This window comes from Sphaerodactylus townsendi, linkage group LG08 (assembly GCF_021028975.2).
Source record: "Sphaerodactylus townsendi isolate TG3544 linkage group LG08, MPM_Stown_v2.3, whole genome shotgun sequence".
Lineage (NCBI taxonomy): Eukaryota > Metazoa > Chordata > Lepidosauria > Squamata > Sphaerodactylidae > Sphaerodactylus > Sphaerodactylus townsendi.
The window spans coordinates 11,017,011-11,036,836 of NC_059432.1; the positions used below are offsets into that span (position 1 = coordinate 11,017,011).

Sequence of the window (19,826 nt, forward strand, 5' to 3'; positions counted from 1 at the left end):
AGTCTCTAAAATTAAAAGATGCCCCATCAAATATATCAGATGTTTTTGTAAGCTTCTTGGCTAGTCTAAGTTAATCACCTCAGTACTTTTGGAACATCCAGTTCAAGGCAGTGCTTTTCAATCACTTCTTTCGTAATTTCCCTGGCCTTAAGGACAGGGAGATAAATCTTATAAGAAACATAGGAATCAATATCAGCTAATAAGAAAATCTTACTGACAAAGAAACAGTACTCTATCTTTTCAGGACAATATTAAGTCCAACTGAATTGCCTTATAAGCATAAACCAACCATAGGCTGCCTCCATTGCCCTTACATTTATAGAAACCCATGGTGGTTTATTTTGCAGATGATCCCAGTCTGACCAGATTTCACAATTTATGTTCACCCTGTGGCCTGTTTTTTTATTTCATTTATTTAACACTTTATAGCAAAAAGCAATTTATTTGCTTGTAACTATTTTTCAATCATTTATATTTTAAATTGCCATAAGGGAACAAGGCAAATAAAAATGTTAAAACTTATCATTTCAAACGTTTCAAGTTGGAACATTTTTTCTTGAGAAAGAAAAAAATGGGGCTCAATGCACTGTTTTTACTGACAGGACACAGATACGCAGGCACACAAATATGCAGATATTGCTGATGATTGCATACATAAACAAACCATCCTTTATTTCATTGTTTTCCAAAACCTTAAAGAGACATAGCATTTTCACATTCGTGGATGAAAAGATAATGGTTGTCTACTTATTTATACTATGTATATAAAAGTAAACTGTCTGCTCCTGGGGATTGCTATGATTTTAATGTGTGTGCTCATAGTCAATAACTTTAGCAGTCAAAATTCACATACTCTAGGTGGCGACACTAAAACAGAATACAGCCAGGTTGATCTTCATGCATTTTTGTTAAGGGCATTGGTTGTGTTTCTGTCTGTAAGATGTACATGTATGTGACAAAGGCCTTTACTGGAGGACCCTAGTTCACCTGAAGTTGAACAAACCTTTTTTGTGGTGGTGTTTCCCTCTTCAGACCACTTTCTTTAGCTACAGGAAAAAATGTTGTGGTTATTGATTGATTGATTGATTGATTGATTGATTGATTGATTGATTGATTGATTGATTGATTGATTGATTGGAGTTTTATACCACCCCATCCCCGAAGGGCTCTGGGCGGTGTACAGTACAAATACAATAATATAGATAAAACAATTAAAAACAGCGATAGCAACGATAATAACAATAATAGGGGTGTCCGACTAACCCCATTTTTTAAAAAATTCTCCCCGATGATTATGCCCTTTTTTCATTTTCTGTGATGACCCCTTTCTCCTTGGTACCCTAAAGTATCTGTTTATTATGCTTAATGGTTAATCCAGGACTGTATATTTTAGGTGATTGGCACACAACAACAGAGGCAGCCAAGTTTCTGACAATTGCTATGAAGAAACGTGACAAAGTGCAAATTTTTGTAATTTTTTTATGCTGAATGTCAATAAAGGTTGTTGATGATGAGAGGAGGTAAGGTGGAGGTCACTTGAGATGCTGAGGTGTCAAGAGAAAGAGGGAGAAAGGGAGAGAGAAAAGTTCAAGGAAAGACTATGCCTCAGTGGTAGTGCTACCTGAAATGGTGGGAAATCTCTTCCTTCTAGAGTGAGGAACTAGCAAAAGGTCAGGCAAGCTCGGGGTCTTTGTTGCCTGTGTGTACCAACATCAGCTTTTGCAAGAAATTCTACAGGAGAGCAAAATAAAGTTCAACAATATTATTTAAGGATAATAGGGGTACGCAAACACACAATAGTCAAAGCAGCAGAACACACATACAGTCCTAGGATATAAGCCGTGTTGAGGGGATAGGTCTAGGATAGATAAGGAATATATGGGAAGGGACAATAAAAATTATAGTCACCAGATCATGAAGTGGAATGGTCAGGGGAACAGAACTGGGTGACCTGGTCTTAGCTCTGGAAGAACAGTATCACAGAAAGAGAGATATCCAGAGATACTAATGTTGAGAGAGTGAACTTTTTGTAGGGAAAAATAGGCCCTAGGGGCCATGCAGAGTGATCCTTAATCTGCTTGGACAAAGAGATTTCCTGCCTTTCCTGGGAAGGACAAGAGGCAGATTTCAACCTTTTGGTCTAATGGGGTTGAGACATCAGCCTGAAGTTCCAGGCTCAGGAGTGTCTCCAAGCAGAAAGTTAACTGATAAAATTACAGCTGTGAAACTATGGTAAGTAACATTAGTTAGTACAACACTGAGCAGGTAAGCACATTAGTACATCCATTGTCTTCACCAGGATGTATGGTCCAGGGCTGGGAATGGGATCTTTCTCTAGGGCAAGGTCTTTGTGTTAACTTAATCCTGTCAGGAAGTGTGTGAGAGACACATCGTACAAGTTGCTTTGGAGGGAGACAAGTCCAAATATAGTCCTTGGGTGCACTGAGCCAATGCAAGCAATGGGTACCCCATTTTGGCACTGCACTGCTAGGCACCCCAGGGTTGGCTGAGGTGATAGGGATGCCACTGTATTAAAAAGAGGGTCCCCTTGGTCCACCATAGATTGGTCTGGCAACAGCAGAGCATCTACTTTGTATCTAAGAGGCTCAGCAGCATCTCCTATTAAAAGAATCAAGTAGTAGGTGATGTGAAAGACTACATCTCACATCCTTGGGTGGTGGCTGCTGCCAATCAGAGTAGACCAGAGGTCTGCAACCTGTGGCTCTCCAGATGTTCATAGACTACAATTGGCCATGGTGGCAAGGGCTGATGGAAATTGTAGTCCATGAACATCCGAAGAGCCGCAGGTTGCAGACCCTGGGAGTAGACAATAATCTGACTCACTATAAGGCAGCTTGATGTGTTCAAGTTCAAATCCCATACAGCCACCCAGTGTGTGACCTTGAGAAAGTCCTTATGTCTAGGATGACTCTGAAGATAGAATGGAAGAGGGCTCAGCAGAAGAAGTTCAGGACACAATGTGACAGCACCTGTTCTCTCGGCTTCACAGCACAACAGTGGCCATGATCATATCTCTTTCCCTTTTCTAAATTCCAGTTGCGGCATTCCCAAGTGGCCGAATTGTGGGCAACAGAGCCTTTGTGACCAGTGGCTACGAAGGCAACTTTGACGACCTGAGACAAAGGTGTCTGCAAGCCGGTGGCCAGCTTGCTTCCCCCAGGAACGCTGCCGAGAACGCCGCCATCCAACAGATAGTTATTCTCCACAACAAGCCGGTGTTCCTTGGGATAAATGATATCCAGACGGAGGGGAGATTTAAGTACCTGAATGGCGAGACCATCGCATACTCCAATTGGCAGCAAGGGGAACCAAACAATGAAAAGGGGAGGGAGAACTGTGTGGAAATCTTTGTGAACGGCAGGTGGAACGACAGGTCCTGTGGGGAGAAGAGGCTAATCGTCTGTGAATTTTAGACCGCCAGCTGCACCATGTCCAATCCAGTGATAATGAGGACCGCAGGGTTTTGAGAAGACATTTGCTTTCTATCAGTAGACATTAAAGCAATTGTGATTTTGTTCATCCAGTTGATATGTAGTCCAGTCAATATACATGTGCATACATGATGTAGCAGGTAGCAAATGCTCTGATTAACAAGACGTTCTGTTTTCTGTCAAGACTTTGAACGTCGATGCAATGTTTCTACCAGCCTCCAGAAAAAGGGAAGGGCTCATTTCCTGACCACTTCTTAGAAGTGTGTGGTTCCTTGTCTTGCAAATAATGCAAGAAACTGTTGTAGGCTAACAGCACACCCTTTATTGTGGCTGTCTAACAAGATTGTGTCATGACAAAGAGCCCACACCTTTCACTTTACATCTGTCCGATGCAGTGGCGAGCAGCAGTGGCGTAGGAGGTTAAGAGCTTGTGTATCTAATCTGGAGGAACCGGGTTTGATTCCCAGCTCTGCCGCCTGAGCTGTGGAGGCTCATCTGGGGAATTCAGATTAGCCTGTACACTCCCACACACGCCAGCTGGGTGACCTTGGGCTAGTCACAGCTTCTTGGAGCTCTCTCAGCCCCACCTACCTCACAGGGTGTTTGTTGTGAGGGGGGAAGGGCAAGGAGATTGTAAGCCCCTTTGAGTCTCCTGCAGGAGAGAAAGGGGGGATATAAATCCAAAACTCTTCTTCTGTTCTTCTTCTTCTTCTGCCATCCTATCTCTTTAGAGGTCTCATATTATCACAGAAAATAGTTCTGCAATTTGTTCATCCCCTGGGGTGCCATTTAAGGATTCTTTGACCCCCAATACATGCAACAGAATATGTTGGTAGGCTTTTGAGATAGCAGAGTGAATTGAATCGCTTCAGGTTGCTGGTGCATTTCGGAATTCTCTCCATGTACAATAGTTCCCTGATGTCTAGAAAGAAAACCCCAGAACAACATCAATGGAGGTTGAATGGAGGCTGAACCTAAATGACCATCCACTTGTGCTACTTTTCAGATTGTGGAGAAATATTTTTGCTTTTTCATTCGGGGAAGCATGCCAAATGGCTTTCCCTACCTATAGTTGGAAGTGTAAAAGTTCAGGCACACTGGGAAAGACAATAATGCTAGGAAAAATAGACAGCCTCAAGAAATGAGGCAAACGCAACATGAAATGGATGGACTCAATCAAACAACTCTGTAGTTTGCAAGGCCTGAGCAAGGCTGTTAATGATAGGATGTTTGGGGGGTCATTAATTCATAAGGTTGCCATAAGTCAGAAATGGCCCTTTCTGCCCAAACCTTTTAAAACATTTTGAGCCAGGAAATAAAACATTTCCTCTGTGGAGTTCCTCATTGTTTTTCCTTCACGTTCTTATTAGAAGCAAGCCTTTATTGGCATAGACAGCAGTACAACAATAATAAAAACAGATTAAAAAGCTTATACAGTACAGGATATACGTGTTAGGACGAAGGAAATCTACTGGCATTTAGTAATTTCCAGGAGAAAGTCTGCCACTGTCATACAGAGAGAAGGATCAGGGTTGTCCAACAAGTAGTGTAATCTAATTAAATTGGGGAGATTGGGTAAATGTAAAGGAGTGAGATTCACATACTTGGATCTGATTTCCTTGAATCTGAGACAGTGAAGTAATTGGTGGGCCAGAGATTCAACTGAGCCAACGTTACATGGGCACAATCTTTTAGCCTTTTCTTGCTTATTACATCTGCCATGTAACAAGGCAGAAGGCATAACATTAAACCTGGCGAGCATTATGGCTCTCCTTTGAACAGGGTTTATTAAGCAGTACAGGTAGTGTGCCAAGTGGCCCCGTTCAAATGGGAGAAAAATTTCACGTTCTGAAAATGTTTTATTCCCAGCCTTAAAACATTTTAAATGAATCCCTTTTTAAAGCAATTCTTTAGTCTGGAATGTTTTCAAAATCTCTTAGGTTTTCTATGCCTCTGTGCCACCCCTGAAATCCCTCCTCAACTCCATTTTTTCGCTTCCCTGAGCTCACTCCATTTTCCCTGGTCTGTTGATTTTCATCACTTCTGTAATTTTTGTTTTAAATCGGGGGGGGGGGGGATCTTCAAAGCATCCATTGTACAAGCTATAGTGAATCACAGCAAGGGGCACGAAAACATTGAAGCATTGATTCAACAGATAACTCAAAAAAGGAGGGAGGACTCTCAAGGCATCCTGAACCATTTCAAAGGGGCGAGTGTGGACAAACATGGGGGCAAAAGGAAAAATTGAAAATGTTTTACAAAAATTTTAGGTGATTTGTGCGGAAAAGGTCCAAGTTGGAAGATATGGAGTTCATTTGATTATCTCATTCTGCAGTGATTAGATGTGTAAATCGGGGGTTGGGAGGGGTGTGTGTATTTAGATTTCAGCAGAGATTCAGGGCAAGATTCAACAGACCGTTCTTAAGCATATTCAACAGTACATTGCAAAAAAAGGAGAGAATTTATTTTAAGAGCTGTTTCCATTGCCTTTAGATAAAGTCTAATCACTAGGAGATTTTCTTTGTCAGTTTTAATAAAGATATTGACTTACTGTCCCTGTTTGGACTATTTTTTTCCTAGTGGGCCAAAATGAATTTCTGTCAGAAAAAGAAAATACACATTAGATACTTGAAGGAGTGTGCGGTGGAAATTATGGTCAGGAATGCAAAAGGAAACCATACTGTGATCCGAGCAAAAGAAAACATGGCTTAGCACAAAACTTGTTAGCCACAATAAGCTGTGATGAGTGAGTGCTATCTTTACATTTACAAGAAACCAGCCCAAGTCATCAAAGGTACCTGTGGTTGTTCCTGACAATACTTCAAACTGAAGTGGATCTTAAGGTGCTTTCAGCTCCTTGCTAGTGCCGATTGGGAATGGTGACATGCAGCCATTCCACTCCTCCTGAATTCTACTCCTCTCATGAACTTCGATAGCCTTTCTTCCCTGAATACCTGCATGGCACCACTTCTTTCATATGCAGCAGTGGCGTAGGAGGTTAAGAGCTCGTGTATCTAATCTGGAGGAACCGGGTTTGATTCCCAGCTCTGCCGCCTGAGCTGTGGAGGCTTATTTGGGGAATTCAGATTAGCCTGTACACTCCCCCACACGCCAGCTGGGTGACCTTGGGCTAGTCACAGCTTCTCGGAGCTCTCTCAGCCCCACCTACCTCACAGGGTGTTTGTTGTGAGGGGGGAAGGGCGAGGTGATTGTAAGCCCCTTTGAGTCTCCTGCGAGAGAAAGGGGGGATATAAATCCAAACTCTTCTTCTTCTTCTTCTTCTTTCAAATCCCATATTAAAAATCTTCCTTTGCCTGAAGACATTGCCTTAACTCTGCTGACTTAGCTGTGTGCCGCCGGAACTTGCATAGCGAGTTCCACCCGAACGCTTACTGATTGGTTCGCCACCCTGGGACATGGACATATAAACCCCACTAAACCTTTCCTTCTCACTAGACACAGTGTGTAACAGACATCCCTCTGTGATACACCTCTGAAGATGCTGCCACAGATGCAGGCGAAACGTTAGGAACAAGATCTACTAGACCATGGCCACGCAGTCCAGAAAACCCACCACAATCAGTTGAATCCAACCGTGAAAACCTTCGACAATACTTATCTGGGGAATTCAGATTAGCTTGTACACTCCAACCCATGCCAGCTGGGTGACCTTGGGCTAGTCGCAGTTCTTCTGAGCTCTCTCAGCCCCACCTACCTCATAGGGTGTTTGTTGTGAGTGGGTAAGGGAAAGGAGTTTGTAAGCCCCTTTGAGAGAAAGGGGGGAAATAAATCCAAACTCCTCCTCCTCCTCCTTCTCCTCCTCCTCCTCCTCCTCCTCTTCTTCTTCTTCTTCTTCTTCTTCTTCTTCTTCTTCTTCTTCTTCTTCTTCTTCTTCTTCTTCTTCTTCTTCTTCTTCTTCTTCTTCTTCTCCTCCTCCTCCTCCTCCTCCTCCTCTCTTTTGATGTATTGTCAAATGCTTTCACGGCCGGAATCACTGGAATGTTGTGTGGTTTCCAGGATGTATGGCCGTGTTCTAGTAGCATTTTCTCTGGAAATACAGCCCAGAAACCACACAATATCCCATCCCTTGTGATACTTGTGGGTGTATTTTTACATACCCAGGGTAGTTTTACATTTATGTTATTTTTGCAATATGTTCATTAAAAGAGCTTTTCTTCTAGTAAACAGGTGCCTTTTTCATCATATGAGAAAATATTCTTCTTCTTAGGAGTATTTATTTTGGGAAGAGGAGAAGTAGCAGGTATGAAATCTAAATAGTCAGTGACAGGTATGTCAAGAACAGCCAGAGAACTCGAAAACTCCTGTTGCATTCTGAAGACCCTTATTTTGATTTTAAGATGTTCACAACCCCTTCCAACTCTGCCCTAACTGAGTTTGAAAATGGGCCAAACCGTATATGATTGAAACTTCCTCCTCCTTCTCACACTGAACAATCCTCTCCTTGAGGGATGCAGTTACATAATTATGACCACATACAAAAGGGGGGAAAATTGTGTTGTCTTTAATATATCACCCTCTGCCGCCAACTGAGTACAGAATCACCTCATGTTCTCTAACACTAGAGGGTGCTTCTTTCTCCCAAATACATTTTCACTAACAATAACACACCTGAAATACTGGGGTTATTCTTTGGGTATTCAAACAGAATAAAGGTTCCTTCCACACAAAGTAAAATGTTTTGAGGCAGGAAACGAAACATTTCCTTCAAAGAGTTTTGCAACTTTTTAGCCCAAAACATTTTATTTGCTGCCTCAAAATTATGTATTTGCATATCGAATTTTAGCAATTCTTTTTGTGAAAAGTTCACAGACTGTTTTCACTTGCTGTGCAATCTCTTGAAGGCATATCCCATGACTCTCTGCAGTCTCCGGACTTTTGGGGTGCCATTTTCTAAGCTTGCTCTTTTGGGTCGCCCATTCATTTTCAGGGGCTTTTAAAAAAAATGGGGAGGTTGTGTCTTCACAGCTGTGAGCCTGGGGGAACCTAGATGTGGAGCGGGTGCAGCCTTGTGCCCACCTTGCTGGTGTAACCTCTATCTGTGGGTTCTGTGGGGCAGAACTTGGAATGAGTTTGCAACAACAAATTTAAAAAACAAAATGGTTTATTTTCTTAACACATAACATATAACGTCAACACTTAACATCACACTTCAAGGTCCTGTTCAGGTTGCATTTTCGTACTTATATTTACAGTCTACTGCTACCGCCAAGTCCAATTCTTCTTTGCAAGTGGGTTGGCTCCTGAAGACTCCAAGGGCTTGATGAACAGGATTCAACATGCTGAAGGTTTCCAGGAGAACTCTCACCCATTACAACCACAAAAAGAAACCCTGAAACAATAAACTCCAACATTTACAACATAGCAAAAATAAACAACTACCTTCCCACTAGTTCCCAACAACATTGCAGTTACCTTAACAAGGTGTTAAGGGCTTATAGAAATCAAGGTCCGAGTCTGGTAGCCTCGTCTCCTCCAAACTACATGAGCTCTGCAGCCTTCTGCTGCTTTGAGTCTCCACCCCTCTCTGGGTCAACCCATTCTGGGCATGGGGGTTACACTGGCGCTAGGGACAAATGTCCTGGCAGAGGGCCCGATATGCAGGCACCCATGTGCCCCTCAGTCCCAGAAGTCCCAGCCACAGCAGGGCTGCACTGGCATCTGAAGCAGACACTGGCATAAGGGGAGGGGCAGGTAGGGGAGTCCCCAAGGTGAAGCGGATGTTAATTAGCTTCCATGGGATTTGTGGCCAGTTGAGCCACAGTTCTGCCCCTGGACTTCTGCCACCTTTTTTGGTGGCGTAAATCCATTGGTCCCAATGGAGGGCTTTCTGTAGTCAGGGAGGATGTTTTTCGTTTTCTCCCTCTCCACACCTCTGGAAAGCCCTCTAGAGACAGCCGGGCAGTGTGGCAGCAGTGCTATTTCCGACTGCTTCCACGGTCTGGACCGGGCTGCAAACAGTATAGAAATGAAGTAATTGAAGCTCACTTGCAGTAATAAGCAATACAGTACAGTGTCTATCCATTTACCAATGCAACTTACTGACCATTTCACTACAGTACTGTCCTACTTACCTATGCAAAAATGGAATAGCTAGCTCCAGTTGGCAGGAAAGCGGGACCTTCCTAAACTCATCCAGGAGAATGTTCTATAAGATGCGAATCCTCCACTGCCATGGAGAGTTCTTCTGCATTTGTATGATTAGCAAGAGCCTCCCAGAGAATTGGTATAAGTTTTCCAGCAGTTTCTCCGCAATATGCTAGTTTTCTATGAGCAGGAAGTTTTGTAACCAGGGAAGCATTAATATCTATCTATCTATCTATCTATCTATCTATCTATCTATCTATCTATCTATCTATCTATCTATCTATCTATCTATCTATCTATCTATCTATCTATCTATCTATCTATCTATCTATCTATCTATCTATCTATCTATCTATCTATCTATCTATCTATCTATCTATCTATCATCTATCTATCTATCTATCTATCTATCTATCTATCTATCTATCTATCTATCTATCTATCTATCTATCTATCTATCTATCTATCTATCTATCTATCTATCTATGAGATTTATAAGCCGCCTCACCCTCGAAGGGCTCGAGGCGGCTCACAAAATGGCTGCACTTTAAACAACAAATCAACAAAATATTTCAAAATACAAAAATGCAGCTTAATTCATTAAAAACTTAAAACTTAAAAGCTTAAATAGCGATTACAAATTTACATACAAGTTAAAACAACAGAGCGCCCGATTCTAAAGGCCAGCAGAGGGAGGGGATAGGTAGGACCCAAGATGGAGATCAGGGCCCGACCAGGTAGAAGGCAGCAGCCTCAATGGGGGGCGATAGAACCTCGGCCAGCCCCCCCAAAGGCCCGGTGGAATAGCTCAGTCTTACAGGCCCTGCGGAACTCACCAAGGTCCCGCAGGGCCTGGACAGCTGGAGGTAGAGCATTCCACCAGGCAGGGGCCAGGGCCGTAAAGGTCCTGGCCCGGGTCGAGGCCAGCCGCATCGTCGCAGGGCCAGGGGTCTCCAGCAGCTCTTCCGCCGCCTAACGCAGCGGCCTATGTGGGACATAAGGGGTGATGCGGTCCCGAAGGTATGAGGGCTCCATGTTGCGTAAGGCCTTGAAGGTCAGTACCAACACCTTGAAAACGATCCAGAACTCCACTGGGAGCCAGTGCAGGCAGCGCAGTACAGGGGTGATGTGATCTGAATAACCACCACCTGTCAAAAGCCGGGCTGCCGCATTCTGGACCAGCTTCAGTTTCCGGATCAGTCGTAAGGGAAGACCTGCGTAGAGCGAGTTACAGTAATCCAACCTCGAGGTGACCGTCGCATGGATCACAGTGGCCAAGTCGGACTGGAAGATATAGGGAACCAGCCGCCGGGCCTGGCGGAGGTGAAAAAATGCAACCCGGGTAACATGGGCCACCTGGCTCTCCATTGATAATGAAGTGGTAACATCACTTATTCACTGATGTAGTGAGGGGGGAACGAGGGGGTTAGAGCCCCAGGCACTACTTCCTGCCCTCCAAGCATTTTTAATATCAACCCCCCCACCCCAATTTATTCTTGGTTTAACTGTGAATGACTTGAAGTTGCCACTTATATTGTCCAGCAAAAGCTGGGACCGTCAAAAGACATTGGGTCTCCTTCCCAGTCTTGCAAATTTGAGAATCTTATTGGGGCATCTATCTAGAAATGCCAAGCTGTGGTTCGTCGTCAGATGTTCCAAACCCTTAGACAATTACCAGTTAGGATTTACTGACAGCTCTGTTAATTGGGACATTAAGCCCTCCTCCCTTGCTTTCCAGTGGGCAGTTCATCAGAAAGTGTCTTTCACAGCACATCTGTGGTTTGTGTGGACTGTTTATGCTCTGGAAAAAAAGAGAGGTGGGGTGACCTGAAGATTGAGCTTTGTCCCATTAAATTCTTACTGGAAGGTAAACAGTGGGTGGACCAAAAAGAGAGAGGCAGAGAAAGAAGGGGAGCTACTTGGTTTTGACTGTTTCCGACAACGAAACCAAATTTGGACCAGAATAAGGTAAACAAAACCTTTTTTTAAAAGTTATTTTTGTATGTATTGTCAAAGTCTTTCACGACCGGACTCAACTGGTTGTTGTGGGCTTTTTGGGCTGTGTGGCCGTGGTCTGGTAGAGCTTGTTCCTAACGTTTTGCTGGCATCTGTGGCTGGCATCTTCAGAGATGTATCTCAGAAAGACCCCACGGCCCCACAGCCCGGAAAGCCCGCAACAACCAGTTATTTTTCTGTGTTTGAGACATGCTGCAATCTTGTGGAACAGAGGAAAACAAGCCGAGATATGGTGTTTTTAAAAAGCATTTTTATAATAATTGGCTATTTCCTCCCCCCAAAGCAATTGTGTGTCAGCTGCAGGTGAAACCAATCTTGGGGTGCTGTGTGGTTTCCGGGCTGTATGGCCGTGTTCTAGCAGCATTCTACGGCCATACAGCCCGGAAACCACACAGCATCCCAGTGATTCCGGCCATGAAAGCCTTCGACGATACATGAAACCAATCTTGTTTAAAGAGAAAGGTAAGTAAGAAACACAAGCATTGTATGTGTTGGGGATCCAGTATTTACAGTGCTACTCTCAATAGATTTTCAAGGGATGCCTGTGTTGGTCAGCAGTAGAAGAGCTAGATCCATGTTCAGTAGGACCTTAGAAACCAAATAGAGAGTCAAAGTTCCCTTCATCAGATATCTGGCAAAAGGAGAGCTGACTTTAAAAACTCATGTACATCTTTTTTAATCTTGTTGGTCTCTAAATTGCTACCAGAATTGAATCTAGAAGAAGAAAAGTTTGGATTTATACCCCACCTTTCTCTCCTGTAAGGAGATTTTAAGTGGCTTATAAACTCATTTTCCCTTCCCTCCCCAGAACAGATGCCTTGTGAGGTAGATGGGGCTGAGAGAGTTCTGGGAAAATTGTGACTAGCCCAAGGTCACTCAGTGGGCTTTGTAAGAGCAGGGAAACAAATCCAGGTCACCAGAGAAGAATCCATCACTCATTTGGAGGAGTGGGGGAATCAAACCCGGTTCTCCAGATTGGACTCCACCTGCACCTAACCACTACACCGCATTAGCTCTCATTGTCGCTATTCCCAACAGAATTATACCCTTCTAAGTCCGTTGAGGCTCTAACAGTGCTTGGGATGGCACTGCAAACCAATTGGTTAGCTTTACCAGTTACAAACTTTTGTTCCCTAGTTGCCTGATTTTCAATGCAACTACTTCAACAATGTCAATGGCAGGTGCCATTTCGAAAGAAGGAGGCCTTCTCCTTTCTCATGCAGGGTAAAAATTCTGTTGGGGTACCTGTAGAGAAGAGATTTGGTCCGGAACACACCATTTAAAAATGAAAGAATGCTTGTTTAGTCATCTGCAGATTGATGCCTAGTTAATCAATGTGTCAAATAATCAACAAAGCCTCCCTTCATAATTCGATTATTGTCGAAGGCGTTCACGGCCGGAATCACTGGGGTGCTGTGTGGTTTCCGGGCTGTATGGCCATGTTCTGGCAGCATTCTCTCCTGACGTTTCACCTCCATCTGTGGCTGGCATCTTCAGAGGATCTGATTTATACCCCACCTTTCTCTCCTGTAAGGAGATTTAAAGTGGCTTATAAACTCATTTTCAGATCCTCTGAAGATGCCAGCCACAGATCCTCTGAAGATGTCAATGGGATGACCATTTGCTGGATCTTCTGCTAAACTCAACTGGGCGGAGGGCCACATGCTAAACATCCTTTTACTGCCAAGGGATGCAAACCTGAGATGCACCCCTGGGTGTTCTGCCCTGCAGCTTGCTCCACCCCATAACCTCTTACAGAGGATCCCCCAAAGAGAGGTCGCTCCCTGGCTCCCCTCCTCACAGATCAGTTCCCATACGCAACCCACCTGTTGGGCTATTGTAACCTCTATCTCTGGGTTCTATGGGGCAGAACTTGGAATGAGTTTGCAACAACAATTTTTAAAAACAAAATGGTTTACTTTCTTAACATATAGCATCAAACATCAACATTTAACATCACACTTCAAGGTCCTGCTCAGGTTGCATTTTCAAGTCCTTATATTTACAGTCTACTGATACTGCCAAGTCCAATTCTTCTTTGCAAGTGGGTTGGCTCCTGAAGACTCCAAGGGCTTGGTGAACAGGATTCAATATGATGCAGGTTTCCAGGAGAACTCTCACCCATTACAAAAAAACAACAACCCTGAAACAATAAACTCCAACATTTACAACATAGCAAAAATAAATAACTACCTTCCCACTAGTTCCCAACAACATTGCAGTTACCTTAACAAGGTGTTAAGGGCTTATACAAATCAAGGTCCGAGTCTGGTAGCCTTGTCTCCTCCAAACTACATGAGCTCTGCAGCCTTCTGCTGCTTGGAGTCTCCACCCCTTCCTGGCTCAACCCATTCTGAGCATGGGGGTGACACTATGACAAGGAAGACATGCAGCATGGCTGTCCATGTGTGCTGAAGGAGAGGGGGGTGGGAAACTTGTCACTAACTGTTGGAGGAAGAAGGGGTGTGGGGCTTGTCCCTGCCTTTTAAGGCACCTGGCCCCTTCTGATGATGTCCTCTTCCGCCGTCCCCCTCCCGGCCAGCAATGGCAGCCTTGCTGATCCGCAGCTGCTCTTTCTTTCTGACATTGCTTTGAGGCCTTCTAAACTTGACATCATTCAAGGCTTTAGCATGTCTTAATCTGAACCTGAGATAAATGGCCAGAATACTGTGAGACGTCCTCATAAGATCTTAGCAGCCATTTTAGTTTCCCAAGCCTACACAGCCATCAGTGAGGTTGTTTGTGCTGCCTAGGAAATCCAAACTGTCTGCCAAATCTCATGAGCTTGTATCTTTATTTACACACACACACACACCTTAATTTTAAGGGTTTTTTTGTTTTGTTTCTTTTTTGAAAATCTGGAATTTCTACCAGACTTGCAGAAATATCTACCCTAACTCTGAGTGATCCCACTGTGTATGTGGTTTGATCCACATAGTAGGACTTCTAGATGGCTGTTAGACATCAGATTATTAATAAATATTTACGTAAAACTTTCAAAAATTCAAAGGGCTTCAGATACTTTGATATAATTTTTACAAGGTCAATCAGTATCACTAGTCCCATATTTCATGTTCAAGGACTGGGGCAGGTTGACTAATGCAGATTCCTAGGTTTGATAGCAGCTTCCTCATTCATGCCAACCTCTTATTGATACCAGATGGGGCGGGGCACTGAAAGAAGGTTCTGGATTAAATCCCCAGCACCCCAATTAAAAGGATCAGGCAGTAGACAACGTATAAGGCTTTCACCTAAGACCAAGGAGAGTCTCTGGTCGATTCTGCACTTGCGTTATCGACCTAAGTTCGACCTGCATTCGACTTAAGTGCTCCGCACAACCACTGGGATCGACATGGTTTTGTACCAGCTTCGCCCCGTGTAACGGTCCAATTTCCGACTCCAGTTGGGAACTACTACTTTTTCAGGGAACCACACTTGAACTCAGCTCGATTCCAGTAAAGTGCGGAATCTCTGGTGCCAGGAGTCCCCCATTCAGCCAATCACAGCTGAGTGTTTCGGGCATGCGTACAGCTGGCCAATCAAAAAACGCCACCTTCGTCCCTCCATTCCTGTGGCAGTTTTTTTTATAACGTGTGTGGGGGGATAGATGGCAATATAGAACAGTAGCCAATCGGGAATTGCTTAAGAGGCACAGGATGATTCCGCCCTCCGAGCTGGGATCAAGCTGGTTGCAGTGGGGAACAACAATGGCTTCGACCTAGGTTAGTACCCTTCTCACGGAACTGGATCGAACCTATTTTACTTGTGTGCGGAATCGCCCTCTGTCAGTCAGAGAAGATCTTGATAGACCTGGTAAGTATGAGGCAGCTTCCTGTGATCGAACCCTGTGTTGTATCATACATCCAGCACCGAATAGTCAATTTGAACACATAACCACAGGACCCTGCCTTATTGTCATGTCCCATGACCCTCCCAACAAGAAGAATCCAGTGGATCCAAAATCAATTTATTGATTGCAGTTCAGACAGGATACACATCAAGGATTTTTGCCAAAACGAAAAGCTTTCCCACACGGCCTCCCCATTAACCTCACTTAGCACCCCCTCCCTTTGAGCTGTTGCTAGGCAAACCCCCCTTTTTTGTCTTCCCACTCTTGTTCCAAGCCTGCAACTCTCCAAGCCCGAACTCTGAGATAACAACCTGGGTGCATCCCTCCCTTGGACAGCCATTTAGATTAGCCCACACATTCCCACATAGCATCGCTCCAACTGATACTGCGAACAGCAACAATTAGGATGCCACTACCTCCTGACCTCCCCTGGAGACAAGGGAAGATCCAAGTCTTGACACTTACACTGAATCAGACCTTTGACACATGAAGCAGTGGTGGGATCCAAAAATTTTATTAACAGGTTCCCATGGTGGTTGGATTCAAGCTGTGGCGTAGTGCCAATGGGGCTGGGTGGGGCACAACGGGGGCGTGGCTGGACATTCCGGGGGTGGGGCACTCCTGGGGTGGGGCATTCCTGGGCAGGGCTGTGGCAAGGCCAGTCCTTGGGCGGGAAATGAATGCACGCAGGTGCAGGCTGCCACGCACGCCAGTGCACCTCCTGCTAGACTGCTTCAAGTTCTGCGCGCTACTGCTGAGAGGAGGGGCGTAACTAAGGCAAAAATCACCTGGCAAAATCACCAATTAGTAACCCCCTCTCGGCACACACAAATAATTAGTAACCTACTCTCGGGAACCTGTGAGAACCTGCTGGATCCCACCTCTGACATGAAGGTAAGTAGTGTCCAGTCAGACTGGCAGTGTCTCAGGTAGAGGGATACCTAAACCTTTGAACTGGAAATGTCACCTGGCACGGAATCTGGGACCTCCTGCAGGCCAAGCAGATGCTGTATCGCTGTCATAGCCCCACCTTAGAACTTATATTTCACCTTTATATTGAAGTTCTGAACAACATGCTACTTGGGTAACATCTGGAATGGTTCTTGGCATGACTGTGTTATCTATCCCACTTTTAAGGTTCTATACAGTTCAACTGGCACAAATGGCTGTCCTTCATATTGTCTGCCTCCTGTTCTTGGTGGTATCATCACGGGGGTCAACGCCTGATGAATGCAGATGTGATGGAAGACCCAGCAGCTGCCCTGTCATACCAGGATTTTCGGGTCCTCCTGGGGAAAAGGGGGATCGAGGTACAGTAACTGTGCTGGATTAGGAATGTATTTTGTGGGTCAACCCAGTAACAGACTTCCCTTTGTAAAATTGTTGCTGAAAGGCACAAGGGCAAAGGCCCTGTCCACAGAGCAAAAGCTCTGACCGGTTACAAAAATAACCATCCAAAAGCTTCTTCAGTGTTCAGAGATTTATTGTTTTCTTTCAATTCTGCGCAGAAGAGGGAACTCTCCTCTGTTAGCCACAGGGAGGAGGTTCAAGGGGCTGTTGCTTGCGTAACATATGGTATACCCTCTTACAAACATCCCCTCCTTGTCTTCTCTGGACCATTTGGTTTGGAGTCAAGAAGACATACAGACCTGGTCATCTCATCCCACCTTTTACCACACCTTGCCCATTCCCATATTTGGTGAAACTTAAGTCAAAAACACCTTGCCTAAAAGGTTTCTGTAACAACTTCTGGTTTCTATTTTACCTTTATCTGTGTTTGTGAGCTTCTGCTAATTCCTTATCTCCTTGGTGGGGCCCTGTTTTCCCAAATCAAAGCTCAGTGTCAGGCTGCCCCATGAGTTTCGTTTCTTCCAACGAAAGTAAGCTTTTGAAGTGCTTGGTGCCCAGTGAATTACACTAATATAACTTGCATGATTAAATACAATGGCTTAAAACATCATAAACTATATGTCCATATCATTGCTCAAAAAAAAGGACAGATGACCCTTATTTATTTTAATTTATTTCATTACATTTCTACTCGACCTGTTCTCAGCCAGGATTGTACTCAGGGTGGCTTACAATAGAATTTATTTTATTTATTTATTTTATTAGGCTTTTATACCGCCCCATCCCCGAAGGGCTCTGGGCGGTGTACAGCATATAAGAATAACAGTATAAAATAGTTAAACATTTAAAAGCAGTGATAAAAACTAAAAATTTAATTTATGCAATAGATCTCGGTAAATAGAGATATAATTGGCGTCCAGTGTTCCAGATTTAAAATTCCCTCTCCCCCGAAAAAGGGAGGCGTGGTGAGTCTCGTTAGGTGGTAGGTGACCTAGATGACAGGGCCACAAGAGGGGGGGCACCATTAGCGGCCGGTTCCTCCAAAGGCCCGGCGGAACAGCTCCGTCTTACAGGCCCTGCAGAACTCACCAAGGTCCCGCAGGGCCCGGACAGCTGGAGGCAGAGCGTTCCACCAGGCCGGGGCCAGGGCTGTAAACCATCCCAATATTATGTAGCACAAAACAACTCTTTACAATTTAAAAGCCAGCAATTATGATTGCACCTGTTCAATAAATCCCAGCCTAACCATCGTTCCATCCCTCCTCCTGACTTGACTCGATTTCTGCTTGTCAGGGAGGGGAAACGGGGAGGGTGTGCAAATTGGCAATGCACTGAGAAGGGAAAGATCCCTTAGATTTGTACCAGATTATCAGAAGGTCATTTTCAGGGGGGTGGGGGCAACTTTAGGATTGTTTAAACTTTTGTTTTAATTATTGTACACTAGGATTGCATTGACCATTTTGTGCGTGTTGATATTTTGTTGAGGCCTTTGTAACTTTCACTTGTCTCTTGTATTTATTTTGCATGCCACCAAGAGTAACAGTATAGAAGCAGTGCCTTAAAAGTTGTCTTTTAGGGTTAATATTCTGTGCAGAAGAAACTGGGATTCCTTATGAAACAAGTCAAGTGCTTTGTAATTTGTGTTCGGTGTTGGAAAGATTCTGCCATACAAATAAAACATTTAATCTGTAAAAGAAGCAGAAGAAGCAGAGCGATATCGGGCTGGGAAATTGATTGCTCTGCCCCTTCTGTCCAAACTGGACTTTGGCATCTTTGTCTTGGCAACATCCTAAATGTAACATCTGCCAAATACCCTTTGTGTTTCTCTACTGGTAATTTGGAGACCAGATGGTATCCTACAAAGGTCCTTATTAAGAACTTGGAAAAAATGCTACTCGTTATTAAGAAGTTACCTGAAGTGAAAATTTTTGCCATCTAAGGTATTGTGGCTGCATCCATTTATAGCCCCCAAATAGAGATAACCTTCTTTGGGTTCTTCAATCACCTTCCTAAACATGGCTACAGTGGCGTAGCGCCAACGGGGCTGAGTAGGGCACGACACCCCGGGTGGAGAATTGGAGGGGGCATGGCCAGGCCATGGAGGGGGCATGACGTGGTGTTCTGTGGGTGTTCCAGGGTGGAGCAGGAGTGGACAGCGCCCCAGCAGGAGCGCAGGGCGCTCGTGCGCCCTGGGCACAGTTCCCCCTCGCTCATGTCACCTCAACTTTCTCTTCACCAAACTAAATGTACCTAGCTCTCTAAGGGCGATTCCACACATGAGTAAAATAGGTTCTACCCAGTTCCCTGAGAAGGGTACTGACCTAGGTCGAAGCCATTGTTGTTCCCCACTGCAACCAGCTTGATCCCAGCTCGGAGGGCGGAATCATCCTGTGCCTCTTCGCCGCTCCGTTCCGATTGGCTACTGTTCTATGGCCATGTTCCCTCTATCCCCACACACGTTATAAAAAACTACCACAGGAATGGAGGGACGAAGGTGGCATTTTTTGATTGGCCAGCTGTACACATGCCCAAAACACTCAGCTGTGATTGGCTGAATGGGGGACTCCTGGCACCAGAGATTCCGCTCTTTACTGGAATTGAGCTGAGTTTGAGCGTGGTTCCCTGAAAAAGTAGTAGTTCCCAACTGGAGTCGGAAATTGGACTGTTACACGGGGCGAAGCTGGTACAAAACCATGTCGATCCTAGTGGTTGTGCGGAGAACTTAGGTCGAATGCAGCTCAAACTTAGGTCGATAACCCAAGTGCAGAATCGACCTACGTTTCTCCTTGTAGGTCATGGATTCCAGACCTTTTACCATTTTGGTTGTCCTCCTCTGGACTCTTTCCAGCTTGTCAATATCCTTGTCAGTATGTACCTAAGAGACTTGGATTTCGATCAGTATTAAATCAAATGTGTGGTTCTTCTGTATTTATCACTTTGATGTTTTATTGTTCACCTGGATTGACAGGAATACAAGGAGCACAGGGATCCCCAGGAAAAGCTGGACCCCCAGGGCCTATTGGAAACCCAGGGCCAGCAGGTGAACAAGGACC

General features: G+C 44.6%; 1 protein-coding gene across 1 annotated transcript in view; it reads left to right on the top strand.

The window, feature by feature from the left end:
- Positions 1-3,837, top strand: part of LOC125438627 (pulmonary surfactant-associated protein D-like) — a 43,656-nt gene extending 39,819 nt beyond the window's left edge. The window contains exon 9 of the mRNA XM_048507090.1: positions 3,058-3,837. Coding sequence (XP_048363047.1) covers positions 3,058-3,434 — 377 coding nt within the window. The 3' untranslated portion in view covers positions 3,435-3,837. The remainder of the gene's footprint in view (positions 1-3,057) is intronic.
- The last annotated feature ends 15,989 nt before the right edge of the window (positions 3,838-19,826 follow it).